The sequence below is a fragment of the Ctenocephalides felis genome, unplaced genomic scaffold (assembly GCF_003426905.1).
Source record: "Ctenocephalides felis isolate EL2017-DRISC unplaced genomic scaffold, ASM342690v1 CF-g0.4_SCAFFOLD_01886, whole genome shotgun sequence".
Lineage (NCBI taxonomy): Eukaryota > Metazoa > Arthropoda > Insecta > Siphonaptera > Pulicidae > Ctenocephalides > Ctenocephalides felis.
Genome location: NW_020538040.1, coordinates 53,988,551 through 54,012,281, shown reverse-complemented (window position 1 = coordinate 54,012,281; position 23,731 = coordinate 53,988,551). Strand labels below are relative to the sequence as shown.

The 23,731-nt window shown below is 28.1% G+C and overlaps 1 protein-coding gene across 1 annotated transcript in view; it reads right to left on the bottom strand.

Moving 5' to 3' along the window:
* Window positions 1-23,731, bottom strand: part of LOC113378450 (glutamate-gated chloride channel) — a 145,011-nt gene that overhangs the window by 93,663 nt on the left and 27,617 nt on the right. The window contains exons 4-5 of the mRNA XM_026618984.1: window positions 19,910-20,002; window positions 11,852-11,916 (exon numbers count right to left, since the gene is read on the bottom strand). Of these exons, the coding sequence (XP_026474769.1) occupies window positions 11,852-11,916; window positions 19,910-20,002 (158 nt within the window). The remainder of the gene's footprint in view (window positions 1-11,851; window positions 11,917-19,909; window positions 20,003-23,731) is intronic.

The following is a 23,731-nucleotide window of genomic DNA, read 5'->3' as shown; positions in this document are numbered from 1 at the left end:
CATAATAAGGGGGTTATTTAGTGTAAAGGCATGAATTTTATATAATTTTTAAAATGCTGTAAAAAGGTAAGCAATATATTTACTATCTTTTTTTATACATTATTAATCATTGTTTTAATAATACAAAAAAATGAGAATTTAAACAGTAGAAAAGTTTTATTTCTAGCAGATGATAAGTGGGCACTAGACCATATACCTCATTTAGATTAGAAATATTATTAATATAGAATTAATATGGCATTCGTATGAACTACGGGCAAGTTGAACATTTTTTTAGGAAATAGCTACTGTCTGAAAAAAAATTACAACTTTTTTTTATTTTTCTGAAGTTTTTTTAAAAAAGTTAAGAATTTGGGGATGAGCTTAGTTCATAGTGATGAGACGTCAATATAAAAAGAGTCTGTCAAAATTTCAAGTAAATCGAGCAGAAGTGAAAAAAATGGTGGCTATCTACAGGAAAAAGTCTACATTGCATCGACAGTTCTTCGCGGAGGAAGAAAACACAAGAGGATTATAGTGGTCTAACAGCTATATCTCCAAAAATTATTTAAATCTTATAAAATCATATTGCACACATATCCTTGAATAGCTAAACTTTGAAAATATCAAAAAACAAAACTCGATTTCATAAAATTTCTAAGCTAGAAAACCCCTTTAATTTAAAAAACTGTTCACGGTCGCTGTACAAAGTCGGTTTTAAATCAATATTCTCTTTAATAAAGCAATATTAAAGAAGTCAATATATTAAAAAGTCATAATTGCGAAAAATTGAATTTCAACTTAAACCCACATAAATTCTCATCTCCAATTTTAATAAAGTATGCGCCGACATTTGCATAATAAAAATTTATTAATCTTGGACAGAATAATAATAAACTATAATTCTACAAGCCTTAGATGACAAATAATGTAATAATCTGTCTTAATACAACAGAATGCATTAAAAAATAATATTTTTTTCATAATAAATTGTGCATAACTAAATGTGTAGCTATTTGAATAACTACATTAATTTTCATCAATTTTGCAGAATTTGGTTGTGATTTTAAAGTAGTAACAAAGCATTTTGCAGTTGTTGCTTTAAACAAAAAAAAATATGTCAGAGACATTAATGTCTTCAGATAATTTGATTATATTGTGTATATTATGAGATCCAAATATAGCACGACATCGTTTTCTTATATTCTTACGTGAATATTATATAACCCACGAAGAAATATAACGTTTATGTAAAATCATTTCAATTCTTTGCTATTCAAAAAAAAGATGCACTTCATGAAGTACCTTAAAACTTTATGGAATCATTATAAATTGTTTTAATTAAATTAAATACTACAATTTAATATCAAACAATAATATTGATTCCTGGTAAAATTTATAGTGATTCTTGACAAATATATAGAGTCCAACGTGATTTGCTTTTGATTTCACATAAGCTTACACAGCTACATAATATATATATATATATATATATATATATATATATATATATATATAAGGGTTGCTGACGTGCTAACAGTAAGTAGCTCATGGAAGATAAGTGATGCTTTAGTCGATTACACATGTCAGTAATAATTTTAGATGAGAATTCCAAGCTAAATAATCAGAACTATAGATATTTCCATTATGGATTTGATAAAAATCCTTAATAAGAATTTCATTGAATATTTTAGTTAATATAGAAATTCGTCTATGTTTGTAATACAAAAAACTATCTTACATTAAAGGATCTACGGGTAAGATGCAAATATTTAATAAGAAGAATATTTGATCGAACACGTTCAGGTAATATTGTTTCAAACTTTGTCTTTAATTAAGATCATTATCACAATAATAAACAAATACAATTAAAATGAAGAAACCAAGCGTTTTTATCAGTTTTTTTTTCAAATTTGGTAGCACTAATGCTTCACAAAAACATTAAATAATGTGATAATGTTCAGTTTTACGTTCTGTTAAATAAACTTTTCTACTACATTTATAAATATTTCGATTTTATCTGAATTTTTTAATAATTATAATAAAATTCGTTCTAGTTTAAAGAAATGAATTATAGAGGTCGTAAAATAATAAAAAAGATCAAAAGCTTTCAATTAAATAAAATATTCCAATTAGACATTTAACACATTTAGCTCCGGGCAATATTATGAAAACGTTTGAGTAATCATTCAAAGGCGAAATACCTTTGAATAATTGTAACATTGCTCTCATAGTAAAGAATATGCAATTTAAATATAAAGTATTTAATGAATAATTAAAATATTATACTAGCTACATTTTAAATTATTATGTTCCAATTCAGTGAACACAAATTATAAAATGAAATATATTTTATGCGTTCCGGGTACATTTTTATTATTTATGTAATTTACTCGATCGAGATTATTTTAATTAGTTTATAAATTTATTTATTAGATTTAGATTATTAGAATCACCATTTTAACTTGGAATAGGGGTGACTGGGTACGGTTGTGCAGGGTACTGTAGTGACAGTCATCACAACAGCTAAACTATACTGATTTTGAGAAATGATCCATGAGAGAAAGATTAAGTATGTTTGTTCGAACAAGTTTTCATTATTGCTTTCAGTCGCCTATATGTATTAACATAAGTCCAAAGTTTGTTATTTTGCTATAAGTTGAACATTAGCAGTTAATTACCAGCATTTAGCTTTAGCATAGATAATTTAGCTCGTACACAACTAAGATTTGTCTCCAAAAGTGTGTGTTGGGTACGGTTGTGACAAATTTTGTGAATACGATTGTGAAATGTATTCTTGACCTTCTCGGGTAAAGATTAAATAGATAAAAGCAATTAACTAGCATAAGAAAAAACAAGGTTTTACAAAGAATTCTTTTTAACTTTATTTAAAAAAATATGTTTTTATAAAATTGTTTTATGATATTCATAAGATTTGGTTAAAGGATTATCTTGTATTGCGTTACATATTTCTGTCAATAAAATCGTTTCTGTCAATAAAAGTTATTTTGGTTTTTATATATATTGTTAATTAATCTGTTTTTATCGGTCACAGCCGTTCTTGGGAGTGTGGACGGAAAACAAATGTTCAATTTACCATTTAATTTACTTTTCACCCAGCTCACTAGTAAATTAACAAAATTACTACTGATCAGAAAAAAAGGTGCACAACCGTACACAGTATATCCTACTATTAAATAAAGTTGGTTTAAAAGAAATTGCATAAAATATTCTCTGTTGATCATATGTCCTTTAATATAATTATGAGAATAATAATTATAAACAGTTATTACTTTGTAACTTGTAGAAGAAAAGTTTTTTCATGCTTAAGAAATACATATTACCATATAAATTATCCCACAAATCTCATTCCCCCGTTCATTTTTGTGAGGTATGCGTAAAACATTTGCTCTATGAGTTATGATTTTATATACTGATAATATCAGCATCGACATCTGCCCCTAAAAAGTGTTATGAGGTCATAATAAGACGTATGCATATGCTATCTGGCCTACTTTATATATCACATAAAACCCATTTACAATCTGTCACACGAAATCTAGGGTTTCGTCGTATCAATCGCGTAGCTTATTGACCCCACTAGACACATGTCACTCACAGGTCCAAAGCCGGATTTGATATTTATAAGTATTTGAGACTTTTCTAAATACGAATTATTTTGTATACTTTTGGACGTGTTCGCTTAGAATTATTAAAAAAATATCTATTTGCTTTTGAAATAATACAAAAATATTCATATAATTTATAAAGTATAAATAGTGGCGGACATAGCTCAGTCAGTAGCACTGGGTTCGAGTCCTAGCATCGGCATAAAAATTTGCATTGTTGAATTAAAAATTGCAGAATTAAAATAGTATATATATATATATATATATATATATATATATATATATATAACATGAGTAGTAGTTAAAAATAAGAATGAAGAAGTAAATGAATATAGGAGTTAAATAGCATTAAAAGTTAGAAGCAAGATTGGAGAGAGAGAATGAAGAAAGTCACTCGAAAAGAAAAACTGTATAGTAGAGAAAATACAATTTTTTCGGAGGTCCAAAAAATTAGTATAGAAATATTCCAGTTAGCGGTCAAAAATCAAATATTTTTGACAGCCTGGATCAACCGAAATGAATGGGACTCAAATGCCTTCAAGAAATTTCAAAAAAATCCAAGTTGAAAAAAAATAGTTTTCAAAAATTATAAGTATTTTCAAAAGAAGAAAGAATTTTTTAATTTTATTTTAAAATTTAAATTTTACAAATGTTTTCAAAATTAACAAAATGTTATAATATAAGAATTTTTTATTGTATACTAGATGACCCGGCAGGCGTTGTCCTGTACTTAAGTTTACAATTCAAAAGTTCAAATTTTTTTTAATGATATTTACCAATTAGTTAAAAATTATTATGTTTTTATCAACCCATATGGATCTTAAATGTACAACTGCTTTAAATAAAATGATGAGTATTTGCTTTTTTGAAAAACATTATAAAACATTTTTTTCTTATAATTAGTTCTTTTATCGATATCCGACGTTTTTTGAAAAAAATAAATTACACCTCTAAGAGGCATGTCATCCCCCGGGGAAATGTCAAATGAGTCTAAATTATTTTCACTTTTGAATTTGAGAGTAAGATAAACTAATTTTACAATTTCATACAAATTGGAGCACAGTAAAAAAAATCAGACCCAAAGCCCTCCATGGACTTGAGAAAATATTCCAGACCCGATGGCAAAAATATGAAAATACTATGTGAAAAAGTTTGTATGTAAAAAAGAAAAGGGCTGTTTTTAGGGTTTTCCCGGCAATTATTCGATATTTTCTCGCCGTAAAAACCATCCTTGGACTTCAGCAAACATTTTAAAAAAAGAATTCGCCAAATTGGTCTAGGCGTTGTTGAGTTATGCGCTTACCAACATATTTTGCGATTGATGTTTATATTATAGATTAAAATATAAGTATTTTCAATAGAAGCATTTTTTTAAAAAAATTCAATATTAAAATTTTTCAAATGTTTGCAAAATTGACAAAATGTTTAAAAAAAATAAGATTTCTCATTTTTTTTTTTTTTTTCTTTTTTGACAAGAGCTTTTAAAAACGCTTAATTACGATACGGGAAGTTTGCCTTAAAGCACTATGCCATGCACCACTAGTTAAAGTTTTTTATATTTTGAATTTTTCAGTCGGTCCATTATCTCAAAAACTGAATTACCATTTTTGTGCCCTGTATCTTCGAAACGGCTGGACCTGCCTTTAGCCAAATACTAATCAACATGTCCCATACATACACATACATCCATTTTTCTATGTTATGTTTTTGTATGTCAAAATAACCATAAAAACCTTTGGAACGTAAAGATATATAAAAAAATTATTTTCGTTTATTTAATTTTTTTATATTAACTATAACTCACCACTATTAGCACTACATCGTCAAGTGCGAATAATAAGTAACTAAATTAATTGGAGTCTGACAAAAAAATTACAGAAAGTAAATTTTACGAATTCTAAAAGTGATGAAAAATTTCAATATATTTTTTTAAAAAGCAATCTTCTTTTTAACTAAATATTCAATTTTCTAGTATGCAAGAGCATTTTCGACAAGAAAGTCTTTGCATATATTCACTGAATGTAAACAGAACGAAGATACTTGCGAAAAAAATGTAAATTGGCACAATTTCAACATGCAATTTCACCAGAAGTTGGTTATGCAAAAATATTGTTATATAGGTATATTTGGTTTGGATCATTACATTCAGTTGAATGACATATGATGAAAATAATGTATTCATTCAAATTCTGCCTACAATATTTTATGCATGATATGAGAAAATAATGACTAAATCCATAAATAAAAATTATTAAATAAATTTACATATTAGTTAAAAGCATAGCGTTATTAATAAGTATATACATATTTATATTGAATGAAAAACTAAATTAGAACAAAAAAGGAAAAAGTGTTTTAGGAAAAGTACATAGAATGTAAATGAGAGCATAAATAATTGATAATTGATAAATGTTAGAACTTTTAATTAAACTATGAAAAATTGAATTATTGAACTAGTAAAATGCATGTTTTAAAAGCTGGAATATTAGCTCTGTTGACCATACAACATAATATATCAAGTATGTACTGTATAAATAGCGAAAGGCAATGAGCTAAAAAACTATAAAAAATTGTTGTCACATATTTTAATTTTAACTGAAAAATACAACATACCTCAATCAGTTAGATATAATATTCACTTCAACTATTTTAACTAAACTTACCGAAATGAAAGATGAAAGCATTTAGAGACGTAAATAAAACTAAAAAGTAAATCATGTTTTTTTAAATGCGACTCTACTTGATGTACCATATGTAGTTTAAATATTTCATATACATTCATACATATATATATATATATATATATATATATATATACATATAAAGATATAAACTTTGCATTTTTTATTAGTTTCCAGGTATATTCGCAACATAAGCTGTAGTAAAGACTATTTAATACGAAAAATATAGTATGTATAATAAAAAAAATATATGTGAACTAAATAACTTTGCATTATTATGGATTGCAGTTAAACATTGAAACCATCAAATCATTAAAATTAAATTAGATGTGAATTAAAGTTATTTAATTACTAATAACTCTATTTGTTATTATTGAATTTAATAGTTAGATCGAATAGAAATAATGCTTTATTTAAGCGTGTAGCGCTCTTTCATTTCTGATCAAAGTTGTTCCAAAATATGAGTAAAATCAAGGTTGATATAAAGATTTCAGAAAAATCAATAGATATTAGAGTAAAAGATATCGAAGAATCAGCAGCTAGTCTAATAATGACCTATACCAATTAACTAATTCTAAACAAGAATAAAGTAAAAATATTGATAGTAATCATTTCGAAGAAGAACAAAAGGAACTTTCAATGATGGTCGCTAAAAACTATGACTAAAAATATGAATTAATTTGTTAAAAAATATCATGCGTTCAAAAGCAAGAGGTGTTATTATCACTTATCAATAACTTCTTGAAAACATCAAGTTAAAATCGGAATCAAAAAATCGACAGAGAAAATCGTAAAATATATTATATGCCTTTTGGCATAATAGACTAAATGTTCCGACTTAGAGTCGTAAATGTTATGATACATAAGTATTTTCGTTTATATTATTTTTATTTGTGTGTGAAATAAATATTTGATTGTATTTTTATTAAAATATATGCAACGTTGATAAATATTCTAAATTTTTTCCAAGCCAATTTATAATCCATCTTACCCTAATTTCATTATTCACATGTTAAGCGCCGTTTAGCGCTATTTAGCTTTGCGTTCTACTTTCCCCGTATTAAGCGTAATGATACTGTTTATTAAATACCAAATAAAATTAAACAAAACTAGCCAAATTTGATTATTCGATTCTCTTTATAAATGTGTGCAATCAACAATATTGCATGGCTAACTGTCCGATACAAGTCATCTCTATCCGTCGGAGCTCGGAGGATTGGCTGAGCGCTATGCAACCACGTTTTCATTGCAAAATATATTATTCATGACCGTTGTGTACACATCTCTCAACGTTTGGAGGAAAATAGGAAAACAATTTTCACGAAATTAGTTTGACTGCACTATACCAAATTGAAATACACGATTTAACAAATTATAATAAGTATTATTCAACAGCATATAGGCTAGAGCGAGGTTTAAAGGGCAGGTAGAAAATTTTTAACAACAATATTTGAAAGTAGAAGGAAAAAGATGTTTAACCAGCCATTCCTTGATTTTTACGACCTTGCTATCGGGAGATAAAAAAACAATGTTTGAAAACCCATAACAAAACCATTTTCTTTCGTTAATTTTTTGGTTATGAGCACTGTTGTTTAGTTTACAAGACCTTAATATAATTTTAATGTATACATAATAACTTAATGGTTTTATAAGATGTTTTGTTAATTTAAAGTTAGATTCAACAGTTTTTTATATAACCTCTATAAAAGCTTACACGTGGGTGGGATATAAAAGTACAACTGAACCTTTACCCTGACAACAAAAATAGTACATAAAAAAGTAAATTAAGTTGAAAAAAAAATTTACAAAAAAGTAATAAGTTAAATCATTAGTTATTCTAATAACTCTGCTGATGAATATTTCTGACAAAATACCAGATCCAGTTTATATACGATGCAATTTTTGAAAAAAAAATGTACCTATAAATTTATTATTACGCATCGGTTAAATATTTTTTCTTGAAATTCCTTTAAAATTAAAAATAAGACACTAAATCTGTTTACCCCCTGGCCGTCCCATTTTACCTCCTATGAAGTATAAATAACCAGATAATAAATTTTTGAAATCAGTAAAAAAAACACATTTCGACATTTATGAATTAGCTAGGATTTTACTGAACATAGTCAGATAGTTGTTTGTTCTATATGTGGTATTTGTTGTGATGTATTTGGTTTGGTTTTCACAATATAATTGCTCAAAGTCAAATTGGATCTTTGCGTATCTATACACTACAAGTGTATATTCACTTGTATAACAAAATAATAATTATAAACAAACGAATTTATCTGAAACACTCTTTAATGGTAATTATTAAAATAAGTGATTTCTTTAATATTTATGCAAAGTAATATTACAAAAATAAAACGTCGACAAGATTTGGACCCAGAAAAATCAGTATGATATTTACTCCTCCTATATGAACTCAGCCCAATCTCTACACTCTTATGCATGGCGCGCATTTTATTTTCTCAAACGTTGTTTAATTTTCATACTTAAATTACCTTACAAATGAATATTTATTTTAATTACTATGTAATAATAGTAGAATAAAATTTAGAATACGACCTATAAAACATAAATAAATTATTCAGAAGGTTGAGACGAACTTGATTATTCATTCGTATCAAAATAATTTATCGCAACATGTATATAATAATCAACCCTTTGATAAACCCTTTTACAAACCCAGCCTAAACATATCATAGAAATATAAATTTGTGTCCTAAATATACCAAGTCACGAGGGATTATGTTATGGTTCGTGGATTTTAAGACCCATAATATATATATATATATATATATATATATATATATATATATATATATATATATATATATATATACATGTGTGTGTCGAACTGTGATAAAACTGATTAATATACCTGCAATAACGCAATATTCACATAACAATTTCTGGTTTCATGTAACTGTCTGTAAAATATATTTATCATTTCATGTTTTCATATTTTTTGTCAAATTATCAAGTTTTTTACCATGTTACAATACCGATCAAATGCGTCAACTTTTGATAAAACATGTTAACACATTTTGGTGAATTTTTTTAAGAAGGCCCTTTCAAAGTCGACTGATTTCAAAAACTTTAAATTCATAGTTCGACAAAAAGTCTTAATTCTTAAAATTTTGGGGCTATTGTGTTATTCTTTTCGATTGTCGTCTTAGAAATGTTATATATGCTTACGGTTTCAAAGTTTAAATGTAACAAAATTAATAAAAGTTAACCACAATAAGCAAAAAACGGTTATAATTTTACCACAGCTCTGAGTTCCACTTTAATGCTCATAATTTTGTGGTGAGATTTTTTTTCATTTTTTTTTAGGACAGTTAAGGTCAATACTATCACCTCGTTTCGGCTTGACCTTAAGTCGTCCAGGAACGACATTCGTACACACAGCACGTCATGTGAATGCCGTCCAGAGACGACATCTGTACCGAAAGCGTTAAGGGGGTTGTTCTTTTTTTATTTTTCTATGATTCGGTTTTAAGATTTTTTGATATTATGAAAGATAAAAACCTTAGAATCATTTAAAAAAAAAATCATCTCAATATCTATTTTTTTGACGAAGTTATAGATATATATATCTCTATATGTATGATCCTCTGAAAGCGTTTTTTTATCGCTCCGCGAGCTATTGTATGCCAGCTGCTCTCTTTTTCATTATAATACCTCATGCACATGACCTTTTTAATGTGTCAGCATCTTTGAACACCATGGTGTATTTAGTACATTAAATTAAATGGTGTATTCAGTACATTATATTAAAAACTTTAAATACGTTTTTCTCAAATTGACTTTTTTCAATGCGGTGCCACAAATTAAACAAAAACTACAAGTCATTTTCATTTGTTCACCACTGCAATACCGAGTCCCCCTACCTCAAACAACTTGATAACATTACGCAAAAAAATTTTGCGAAGGTTCTCGCCCCAAAAAAAGGCCTTTTTGACACTTTTTTTTTAAATAGCTGCCATTTTTTTCCTTCTTGCTTTTTTTCTTTCATTTTGGTAGGGGGACTGGATTCAAACTTCTTCTTCAACGTAATTTCTTTTTTTTTGTTTCGGGCGATGCGCAACGGATTTATCTGTGGCACCGCAAAAGAGATCGATTTTGCAAGACCGACTTTGGCGCCCCCTGGTTAAAAAATGACGGCGCAAAAAAAAAGAAGAAAATCACGTAATATTCTATGATTTTGTAATTTTTGTTTAAAAAAAACCGCATGTCTCTATGATAAATACATTTCGAGAAACAACAAAAACGAATACCTTGCATTTTTTGTAACGAAAAAAGAACAACCCCCTTAATAGCATATCATTGAATAACCTGATTTACGCTGAAAGCCATCCATTAATTAGCCAGTTATGTTTATATAAAGACGAAGTTTTGCTTGCGACTATCAATAAACTTGTTTAAATCACACCACCTTGATCTAAATAGGTCATCCAAAACGGATGGATGGATCAAAAGACAACAATGTAGGGTTAATAAACCACAAAAACGTTTACTAATACAGAACCCAATATATGTTATATGAATCCATGTACCGGCTCGCGGAAGCTGCAACTAAGATTATTCCATATACGATGTCGGTTATACCACAGTTTGTGGTATAACCGTATTAGTTGTGAGCAAATTCAATTCGCAAGAAGCCCGCATGTTCAGTGTATATATACATCGTCACAAATGAATCCAAATATATCATGCTATGTAATATTTGTTCATCTCCGTGTATTGTTTAATATGGGGGTCGTCTGTTATTCGCGATACAGCAAGATACGGTCAATCTGGGATTAGAAGGGTTTTGGTTTCGAGTCCCCATGTATATTTTAATGGATCGGCTACGCGGCTCAAAGCAAATGCATTGATAATGCTCGGATTTACGTTGTAAAGAAATATTTAATACGATGCACGATTTGTAAATTTACGAAGTGTAGAAAAAATCAGGATGGGCATTACTAAACAATAAGGTTTGAAGTAAATAAATAAAGAAGTTAGGTACTGGTTGTAACAGTTTTTTAAGGTTGATCTTGAGATACTCGGAATATATTTCTACAAAATAAAGATGTATAGTTGCTGTTACTATTCCTCTACCGAATCTTTGAAGAACTTTTAAAATTAAACAACTTGTCATAGGACCGTAATATTTTAGTATGATCTATAAAATTATCATATCTACCGTCAAAAAAAAATCATAAAAATTCCCAACCAATATCTTTCGAACACTTTTGGAAAAATTTTGTCAAAATTCCGTCAAAAATGACGGACCCTCAAAGTTCAGTTACAGACCTGCCCTTCGTTAGCAATAATATACCTCATCAGCATTGAATCAAAAACTTAATAAAAATATCTGAACAGGTAGGGTATAATCAGTGTGTAGCATTCTAGAAACACCTACAAGTTGTAGGTTAAAGATATATATATCACAGCAATATAGAACATGTATAGCTCTTATTACTGATTTAAGAATTTGATTGCTTATCTAAATGTTATGTATATCTACCTTTATAAAATATGCCAATTAGTGTTTAATAACAAATATATACTCACCAAACTTGACTCGTCTGGCGAAGCTAGACTCAACAATAACACGCTGACATTGACTGTGAGAGTGCCTGCAAAGATAATTAAATTAAGTAAAATTGTGAATTTAAACATACAGAACTTGGAATTAAATTATTATATAGTTTTATACAATAAGAGATACGCAATTTACATTAGATTCTTTCATAAAAATAAGATAATATATTTAGTATTCAACCAACCACATACACATAGAACTTGACTTAGTAGTCATACTAATTTTTATTAAAAGTTTTATTTAAAAAATACTATCTTTATTTAAAATTTGATTTAATTTCAATAAATATAATTTGGGTTTTAGGTTTAAAGCATATTCTAATAAAATGTTTTTAATTTTAATTTTGATTGAATTTTTTACATACCACTTACTAATTCAAATGCTTTGCTCATATATTTATAACGTCATAATCTCATTTCAGTTATTACACATTGGTGAGGACAATATTATAGAATAATTAATACGTATATCGCCCCTATGCGTAGCACCTTTGTGCAAAATTATTGAACTGTATTTCTGTTTGTTTGTTTGTTTGAAAAATACCAATAACTGTAAGAAACTTTTCTAGCTTAGACCTAGATATGCATCTAGACCGCAGACTAACATGGAAGCATCACATCACAATAATAATCAAAACTATCAAAACCAGAGTTAGGAAGCTCTATTAGCTCAAAATTTTGGTTTATGAAACGATAATAATTCATATCTGGTCATCTAGCAATCTAATGTAGATTACTCAGAATGATGACAGGTGCACCCTGGTACGTGAGTAATAAAACTGCATGACAATCTGAATGTGCTATATATTGAAGATTTTATAAAAACAACATCCACTAATCATCATCACAAATAAGAAAATCACCCGAATTCACTCGTTGCTCCGCTGCTTCTTACACCAGAATTATCAAGACTATATTGTCAAGATTCAATAAATTGTATCTAATAGTAATTACCCATTGGCGTAACTACTATCTATAATTATATATTCAATTAATGTAAATCAAAATAACTCATAGAAGGTAATTAAAATCTGATTATTATTAAAAATGAAATAAAAAAAAACTTCATACGCGCAACATGAGATAACATTTTCCAGTGTATCAGTCGTGCAAAAACTCCCCGACTCTAATTTTCAATTAATATAAATAAAAATATGAATCCGTACACATGGTTTTGCCGCGTCGTCCGGCAACTTAGACGCATTTCCATAACGAATGCATTTATAATCTAATTTGTGAACCCTATTAACTCGTTGCGCAGTCCAAGTTTTTTACACTGACAGACTGTTGAAGTAACAGAGCAGTCAAGAGTAAAACGTGTATACCGAGATATGTATTGGATTTATGCAATATTTACAGTTTTGTAGTATGACCAACTGTCAATCTAATCCACCACACATGTACCATACATCCACCTATGGAATATATGTGATGCAGTAGAATATAATTCCGTAAATACCACTCTGACCCATCGAGATTAAAGTCTGTTAACAGATGAGCACTGCAAGCAACAACTAATATAAAATGTTGATATAGACCGAAAAAGAAGTACACTAAAGTACCGACTTGTTCGAAGTGGTGTATTGTATATTATTTTCCAAATTTAGTACTATTAAAAACTATACAAAAAAACGGGCAGAATTTTATATGGATTTTCTATTTCCGTATGACTCAAACTCTATTTTGGTATGGTCATTCTATGTTTGTTGGTAATGAGTTTGGCGCGTGCAGAGAAAGTTCAAGCTTTTCTAATATAACGAACAATTTGTTTTCGCAACTCTCCGGCTGCTGCTTTTATTGGAATGTATTTACCATAATCACAAAACATTAGGTAAAACCAAAATAATTATTTTATAAAACAGACAATCTCCGACGCAAAAATAAAAATGGGTAATGGTATACTATAAGTTTTATTTAGAATAAAACCCATAGCAAATAAAGGAAAAAAATTCGACGTATTATTTTACCTTCTTGGATTAATTACTTAAACTTATTTAATATAATTAATTTGTAATATATTAATATAGTATATATATATATATATATTTATCTATTTATTAACATTTAGAACAAATTTAGTTAATTTTAGAAAACAACACAACCCTTCTTCGTGATATGTTAAAGTTGGAATTTCGTCATTTGGAAATTACTGTACACATATTGAATTAATTCTAATACAAATGTAAATTCAATATTAAATAGCTAATAGCTTCATATTCATAATAATATTAATAATAAAAAATAGGGAAGACTGGGTACGGTTGTGCCTGTTTTTTTTTTATCAGCCATAATTTTGTTAATTTATCATATAGCTGGGAGAAAAGCAAATTAAATAGTAATTTAAAGATTTGTCAACATGGAAATTCTAAAATTATAAAATCAAATCATAAAAAAGGGCGAGTGTCCCAACCGTCCCCGGGGGGTGTGGCTAATTGTGACACTCGCCCTTTTTTCGATGAGGCATAAAAATTAGGTATGAATGCCAAAATAGATTATAACGTTTTTTATTGTCGTTAATAATAATAATATAAACATTTAAACAAAGCTTTTGAATAAAATAATTCTAACAATATATAACAAAACATATTTTTTTAGAACAAAGTTAACAAAAATTCTTCGTAAAATATTTTTTCTTTTTATTATAAGTTTTTCCTTCAATTCTTTTTCATATATTTGTCTTAAGTTAGATTTTTTTATCAGTTTAATCTTCACCAAAATAAAACAAAAAATACATTATCCCAACGCACAATTTCGTAAACAAATCATCACTATGACTGAGCTAAATTATCTAAGCAAAAACTGTAAAACTTACTGACTGAAAGCAAATGGAACTTGTTCAAGTCCTTTGGACCCTATCTCAAAATCAGTATAGTTTAGCTGCTACCACTACCGTCACTACTGTACTCAGTCCCCCATACTATGTTTTATATATTTAAACTATTAAATTAAATTTAATTTTTTTAACAAATCAACTCATTCTTCTAATTCGTTAAATTGTATTTTCTAAATAATTCGTAGATATTTTTGGCACGGTAGTATCGTAATAAATATTGTAATTTATAATTAATTGAAGAAGGATAGTGAATATATGAAGGATAGTCAATAAATGCATAAAAAACAATTGAAAAATAAATGTATCAAAAAAGCGCTCGGCAAAAAACATTCCGACCTCACTTCACTTATTTATTAATATTCAGAAGTAACTATTTGCAATAACACTTCCATGAACTGTTTTATTGCAATGAATATTTATTCGAGAGAACGGAAATACAACCATTATCGAGGGTAAAATATTCAGTCGATCTGCCATTCATTGTGCATTCCGACCGAAAACACAACAATCAAAAGCTTCTATTATTAAAAGGTAATAGCCGTAGAAAGTTTGAAACAGGTTGCAAGTTCAACTTTTCACATCGCAGAAATTATTCATGAGATAAGAATGAAACCTTGCTATTGTAATGACTTCTGTACAATAATTATGATACTTTCAACTTTAAATGCCATGTACAATATCGTACGAATCGATAATAAATCAATATAAGTAATTGCTAGTCTTTCCTAACAGTTGACAGCTTGACGAATATTAAATCACAATTCCTGGAATTGCATTGAAAATGATTTTAGATAGTGCTAAAAAAGATCTCATTGAAATTGATTGCATTCAATGATTGTTTTCAATATCGGAATTATAAATAAGAATTGTTTATCATTAGAAAGAACATAAGTGTATACATTTGTAATACTATAAGTGTTTTGAAATGAAGAATCAAGAAGCCTTAAAGATGTGCTCAAAGTTAAAAAAAATTATGTATGTTTACTACTGTACGAGGTGTGTTCAAAAAGTACCCGGAATTACTAATAATTAAATTTCGCGGGTCTGGAGTGTCTGATTGTCAAAATTTTTTTTTTATTGTGTTGATATACATGCCCCTAAAGTATGATGAAATTTTCAGCTATATTCACTGTTTACTTTGTCTGTGGTAGTCGCTAAGGTTCGACGTGTTTTTCTGAGCTCGGCGATTTTTACAATGGAAGAATTGAAAAGTCAAAGAATTTGTATTAAATTTTGCGTAAAAAATGAAATAAAGTGTTGCAAAGTGCAAAAATTCACCAGATATGGCTCCGTGTGACTTTTTCCTATTCCCAAAGTTGAAGAGACCCATGAAAGGACGGCGGTTTTCCTCGATTGAAGAAAATCGCTGAGAGTGCTCAAGGACATATCAAAAAGTGAATATCAAGGGTGCTTCGAAAATTGGAAAAAACGCTGGCATAAGTGTATTATATCTGAGGGGGACTACTTTGAAGGGGACCACATTAATGTAGACGAATAAATAAATATTTTTTTGAAAAAACGAAAATTACGAAAACTTTTTGAACAGACCTCGTATGATCAATTACAAACTTGCGGCGGTTGAGTGAAAAGAACCACCTGAACCTTTACTCTGGCAAATGTTTAAGCAAGAAAAAATAGTAAATAAAAAAGTGAATTAAATTTACAATTTTACAAAATATAAATAAAACAATAAGTTGCTCCAAACCTGCTGAAAAATATTTCTGACAAAATGCCAGATCATATAATACAGTACATATATTTTACATCTGTAAAAATGTACTCATAAAATTTATATTTTGTATTGGTTGAAAAAGGTAGCTATTAATTCGTAAAATCCTTTTAAAATTAAAAATAAGACATTGGATCTGTCTGCCCCCTGACCTTCCTATTTCACCCCGCCTATGGAGTGAAAAGAACCAAATGACAAATTTTTGAAATTTGTCACCTGGCCATCTTTGAAGATAGCAAAAAAACACATTTCCACAACAATGAATTACCTGGGCTTGCCCGTAGGTAAGCGGTTAAGTGCGATGGGACTTATTTCAGAGGTCCCGGGTTCGATACCCACTTCGAGCAGCCTGTTGTCAGGCAGCAGTGACAACGATTTTTTTTGAAATATAGATAGCAATATGTTTCCAAGTGAAAAATAAAATAAAAATAAAAATAAAAAAATTACCTAGAAGTTTTACTGAACATAGTCAGATAGTTGTTTGTTTCATATGTGTTATTTGTTGTTATATGATTGGTTTGGTTTTCACAATATAATTGCTCAAAGTCAAATTTGACCTTTGTGCCCACCCTAGACTATAGATATTTTATTTTGTGCATTTATGTGACTTCTCTATTTAGAGGGATTTCAATCCTCTTCCGATATTTAATAAATCAAATATCAAACTTAATGATATCAAAAAAAATTAGTTTAAAAAATATATATTAAACCAATAAAATGTGTCAGAAATTATTAGTAAAGTAGAAATATTAATATAAAACTAATAAAATATTGTGCAATCATGCATCCTTCATCATGCATGGTTTCAATGTTGTAGAAAAACAAATTAAATAATAATTCGTATGATCAAAATAATGAAATAAGAAAAAAAAAATTCAACAGTAGTACAACTAAAAAGTTAATAATTGTGCAATCAATTTCTTCACTGAGTTCTTGATAAACATATTTGACAGTTTTCAGATTCCTGTTAAAGAATTTCTCAAAAAACATATTTCAGATTATATCAGTTTAATAAGGTAAGTAGTTGAAGCAAGAAAACACAAAACTAAATCTGTTCCATTATCGTTAATGGATTCATTTATAATTCTGGTTAAATGGCGAATATACCGCTAAACCAGAGCTATTAGGCTTTAAGTATTAGAGTCTCAGTTAAGTGCTTTTTCGTAATTAGTGCTCCTCGGTGGCTAAACAGTTGTATTCATAATAGACTAATCACTCTCTAACTGTCGCTGGGTGAATGAAACTGAAATCACTACGATTATTTTGGCAAATGTGTTGCGGATTTTATTCAAAAAATATTTAAGTTTAAGATTTTAAGTATTAAGAGATATTTTTTTAACTCTGTTTTATTCAGCAATCAGTTAAGAAATAATAAAATTAATTTCGAACTACTGGATATGTCACAATATTTGTACTTATTGTTAGTGCGATATTTAGATTTTAGAAAACATTTTTTTAGAAAAGCAAAGAAACCACTCATATAATTTCTAATCTGTTATAAAGTATGATTAATTCTGTATTTCTGTTATTAGTTATGTTTTATTTTGATAGGTCAATTTTATGACCACATTCGCGGACGTCCGGATGGGCATTCGATTTAGACATTTTAGACACACAGTCTACACAAGCAAATGATGTTTTGAATTAATCTAATCGGATGATCTGTTATTTCATATTGCCGCATGTGGCGAAGACATTTGTTTGAACCATATACGTAAATTTAATTACGGTATTGGTATTTTGCCTTGAGGTAAGTTACATGAACTTCCCGATATGTGTAAATAATCGACTTAATCAATAAAAAATAAATTAATTTATGAGTGATTAAAAGTATTCTGAGTGGATTTATTACACATATTTGAAAACAAACGAACACGTTAACTCGGACTATTTTCTAAAAGCAAATTTTCAAAAATCAATAATCTTTATAATTGAAACAGTTTTCGTAGGACTTTAATGGTTTAGTATGTTCATTAAGACCATGTACTCTATCGATATGCCAAGTGAATCGTCTAATTTTAATTTTAACAAACGTAAAAAAACTACTTATTTTCTCAAACTTTGATGAATTTTTAAAATTAAACTACTTGTCGTAAGGCCGTAATATTTTAATAAGTTTTATAAGAGCATAATATATATAGCCAAAAAATGTTTCATAAAAATGCTCCTTAATTTTTTTTTTCAATAGTTAATTACTAGAAAACGGCTCGTTAGGTTTTCACCTAAAACTAATCAGTATCATTCCCAACCAATATCATTCTACCAGTTTTTGATTTTTTTAAATCGATTCGGTAGAATGAGCTTAAATGTGGACGAAAATTTTAACACTTTTTTTCAAGTTACAAAAAAACGTTTCGGCCGATCGTAGCGCAATACTGACAAACGATATAGTCCTCATCGATATACATCGAATGGCTTTTAAATTTTTGAAATCGGTCCAGCCGTTTTTGAGAAAACGTCGATTTACGGGAAAAACTCTGTTCACACATACATACACACACGCACGCACACACATACTTTTTTCAAATTTGGTCTCATTCGACTCAGAATGGCTTGAAACGTCGAGAAAACATAAAATTAGCGATTTGGATTTTTTTTATCAAAACATAAACTCTCCTTCGGGAAGTTATTAAAATATTAACTTTTGTTATTTGTAATGGATAAAATTCCATCATTTGAATAATAAGCTGTTGACTTATAGCTTAAATATCAAGCCCACTTTCAAATAGGTATATGAAAATAATTAGGCATAGTCTAGTCAGTGGATCACTTTAAAATTAATATCATATATTTCTGAACTATAAGCGTGACTTATTAAGTGTAATTTTTTACTAAAATATTAATGTCTTTATATTAGAATCGTCCTTATTCATGAAGTGTTATATGGTACCATACACTAAGGTGACCATACGTCCCGGATTTTTATTTTTTGTCCCGGATGTCCCGGATGAAAATTACTAGTTAAATGAACAAAAATCAAGGAAACAAACTAACAGATGCTATTTTTTTTAATCAATTTAATTGTGAAGAAAATTTAATAGAACATATAGATAAAAAAATATAAGATATAATATCACAGATAAAGAAGTATTGCATATAATAGTCGAAGTATAAAACTTATCAAAACTTCTTACTAAAAGTCCGCAATTATGATAAAAAAAAATCGTTTTAAAAAACTGTTTTTTTTATTGTATTCTTAAATAGCATTTGTAACATAAACGACTAACACTCCCCCCATCCCCCCGACGTCCCGGATTAACATAACTAAAAATTGCCATCCCGGATTTTACTTAAAAAAATATGGTCACCTTACCATACACATTACTTAAATATCAAATAAATAATGATAAAAAATATATACGTGTGTATTTAAGAATGATGAGCTCTCATCCAGTTCCATCTAGTATTTAAAGTTAAAATAATTGCATATGATCAATTTATAATATAAATATATTGAATTACGGACCGCGGTGCTGCGTTCGCGGCACATTGGTTGCCTCCGACTCCCTAAGTCCGGGCACGCCGTCTGGGGACTGTAGGCCGCAACAGAAATCAGCATCTGCGAAGGACGCAAATATTACACAATGGTAATATTTTTTTGCTCTGTGCTTACTACATTTATAATTTGTACTTAGGGGATTGATTTTTGGTATTGCACGTGATTCCATTCGAAAGCCGCCAGATTAATGTTCAAATTAACTCATGACAATTGCTTATTACCGAAAAGACAATAGTCGAATTTTCGAAAATCCGAATAACTTACAAAACATATATTATATGATAATTTATAGCCTAAAAATATAATTGAAACTCGATTATTTATACACATACAACTTGCGTGTAGAAATATTGAGAACTTCATAGAAATATAAGCACCTATATATGTACATTGGAACATAAACAATCAATATTAATCAGAATTAATAATGACCCATGCCAATTGTAATTCAAACGCAGCCAAAATTAATTTAGGTTTATATGCAAATTTCTAAACAAGCATAACTAAATCTCTTCACATTATTGTGTTTCAAGTTACATCTAATAATAATGTACAGATTTAATAATACTGCTACTATTTATTTGCGTAAAATGCAAAATATTGTAAAAACAATATATTTTTTAAAATAACAAAAAATGCGAGTAAAATAAATTCAGAAATAACAATTTGAAATTAAGTATATAAGTAAGATGTTATTAAATTTACAATCTTTATATTTTGATCTTCAAAAGTGATAAAATATTTGCCTTCAAAATCAGCCTGTCTTATCTATTACAAACAAGCCAAATCGCATATTTCATATATAATACCCATTTTAATAAAAAATATAATCTTTTTACTTCATTTTGATTCATGCTAAAAATTTTGATTCAACTTATACTTTAGTCAAAAAATTACTAGAATAAGAAAATCGAATATTTTGAAAATGAATAGTTCAGTTGAATATCATTCAACGTTGATAATATTGTTTAGTTTTTCGCTCAAAATCTATTTCTTAAAATGAATTCAAATGAAACAAAAATGATCAAAATCTGATTGTAGTGCTAAAGCTAGGCTGTTGCTTTATTAAAAGATAATATGATCAAGCCCTTAGTCACATAATTTATCCATTGTCACTATTTGGATAAAAATATTAAATAAAAGCAACATTAGATATTAATATTATCAAGCATAATTGCAAATTATTAGAAAATAAAAACATTAAACTGGCCGACTTCTGGAATCACGTATAGAAATGCATTATTAATAGTGAAAAATATGATCAAGGAGCAAAAAAATAAATAAAACAAAAATTGGTAAAGAATAATAACTTTATAAATACTACAGGATCAATCGGATAATTAATAAAATATAGTTAAGATGATGTAGTTGGAATCGCCATCAATGAATATTAATTGAAAAATATCTTCATTCACTGTAATATTAGTGCCATAAAAGCAAAAGTTCAGCATCGTTAAAGTGTTCGTGTAAATTTAAATTAGCGCTAGTTAAAATGTTCGTGTGAATTCACAAAAAAATAAATAAAGCATTTTCAATATATTAGTAGTGTTTAAATATATTAGTGGTATATATATATATATATATAAATTGCGAAAAGTACTATACTACATTTAAAGTTTGATTTATCTCAAATGTTATTTCTAACACCGTGAACAAAAAACCGTTAGTATGATCATATGTTTTTGGATGTCACAACTAATATTTCGTGATACATAGAGCGTTTCAACAATCTTGCATATAGTGCACTCCTTCAAAGTTAAATCAGTTTCCAAAAAAAACTTAAACCAGAGAATATTAAATGGAGAGGTTAAATTGCTAAAGAATGTACACGTTTTGTAAGATTTTAAAAGAAAAAAAGCAAACCAAAGTATTGAGATTTAACTTTCTACCTTAGAATTAGATAAATGAAAACAGCAAGTCGCTAAAAACTATATTTCAATTTACAACATCTAATTTTTAAAATATATTTTCAGTAAATTTTTTACTAACTAAGAGTTGCATGCAAATACCAATTCAGAAACAATTTTGACAGTTTTTTAATCTTTCTAAAATTATTGCATGCCTCATTCATAAAAATAGTAGTATTTGTATTTTTTAATATATTTTTAATAATACTAATAATATTTATTCAAATCAGCTATCATCAAATTATTATAATCGTATCATTACGATTACATAGTATGTTCAGAAATTCTCTGATATCTCAGTGAGTATACAGTTATCAATCTATGCGTTTCTAACATTAATTATAAAGAAAAAATATATGTAATAAATTGTATAAAAACCATTATTATCATTGCTCAGGGGCGCAGCGTGCCTTTGGTAAAGTCCGCTATCAACATTTTTTGGGGTCTCCCTAAAATTAAGTTTTTTGTATGAAATATAAAAAAATCATAAAATTAGAAAAATACACTCTCCTTGCCTTGTTTAAGTGAGTTCACTAAAATCGTGATAAAAATTTGAAGTTGGTAAATTCTATTTTTTTTTTCAAGATATGCGAGGTTTATGGCTCTGCGCTCAATTCTATAATATTTAAACAAATATTGTGTTGTAAAAAACGAGCTTCGCCGCATGCCCCGTATTATTGATATAGTAGATATGACTTATAATTCTTAATGGCATGAAAATCTCAAATCAGAAAGTATTATAATAACTTAATTTATCACATATTTTTTGACAAAATATTGCATATGATATTTTCAGAAGCAAACCACTATTAAACAAAGATGGGTTTACCTATGGACATCCATAAAGCTTATATTTCGTTTTTATACTTTAGTCAGTAATAAAATAAGTGAACATTACATTTTGTTGAAATTACGTTTTCTTGTGTCATGTAGCTATGAATTATTCAGGAGTAGAACCTAGCTATATATTTTACAGATTCGATGAGCGGGCACTGGTTTTCGTCATAGAATAAAACTTCACAGTCCTCGAGACCACAATTTCGACAAGGATCGAACCAATTTAAACTTTTATGTTCCTTCCGTGGATCGTAGACAGCATGACAGAAACATCGAACATTTGTAACTTCGAGCAGATCCAATTTTAAGTTTTATTGTTTCCTGAATTCTTTGTCTAAAATTTATGGACTACTGCTGACTTTTCGATGCTAATATATTATCATTTTAAATACTATCAACCTCAGATCTTTAAGCTTTAGGCTTTAACCTCCAGATCTACATAATAGATTAATATTATCATCATGTTACATTTAGTAAAATGCGTCCAAAAATAAATCGAAGGTTTTGGTGACATAACATTCGTTATGTTCGTTCATTGATTCTAACTAAGTGTTGAATATAAAAAATATATTGATTGACTACCTGTAGTTGTTGTTATAATAGACATGATTATAGTATACCCAAATTACGCATACATCATCAAATAACGCAAACATTAAGAAATGGAAACTTCAAAGCTTTTGTTATTATAATACATAACGAAAACAACATATATTTCTTTACATTACCAGTGGTTCTAGCCATGCATTTTTAAATATAAACTATCATCAATGAAAAAATCATTGCTTATTAGACCTCAAATACTACTTCTGGATTTAAGCTATACAAATTGATATATATATATATATATATATATATATATATATATATTGTATTCTATAATCAGAGGTTTGGTATATAAAGTATGGAGCATGAAAGAGTCATAGTTTTCACATGAAAACATGTCCAGAAACGTAAGGAATGAAAAAGTACAATAAAAATGATGTAACAATACGTAATGTAACGTTCATAATAAAATGTCATATAAATAAATAACTCAAAATTT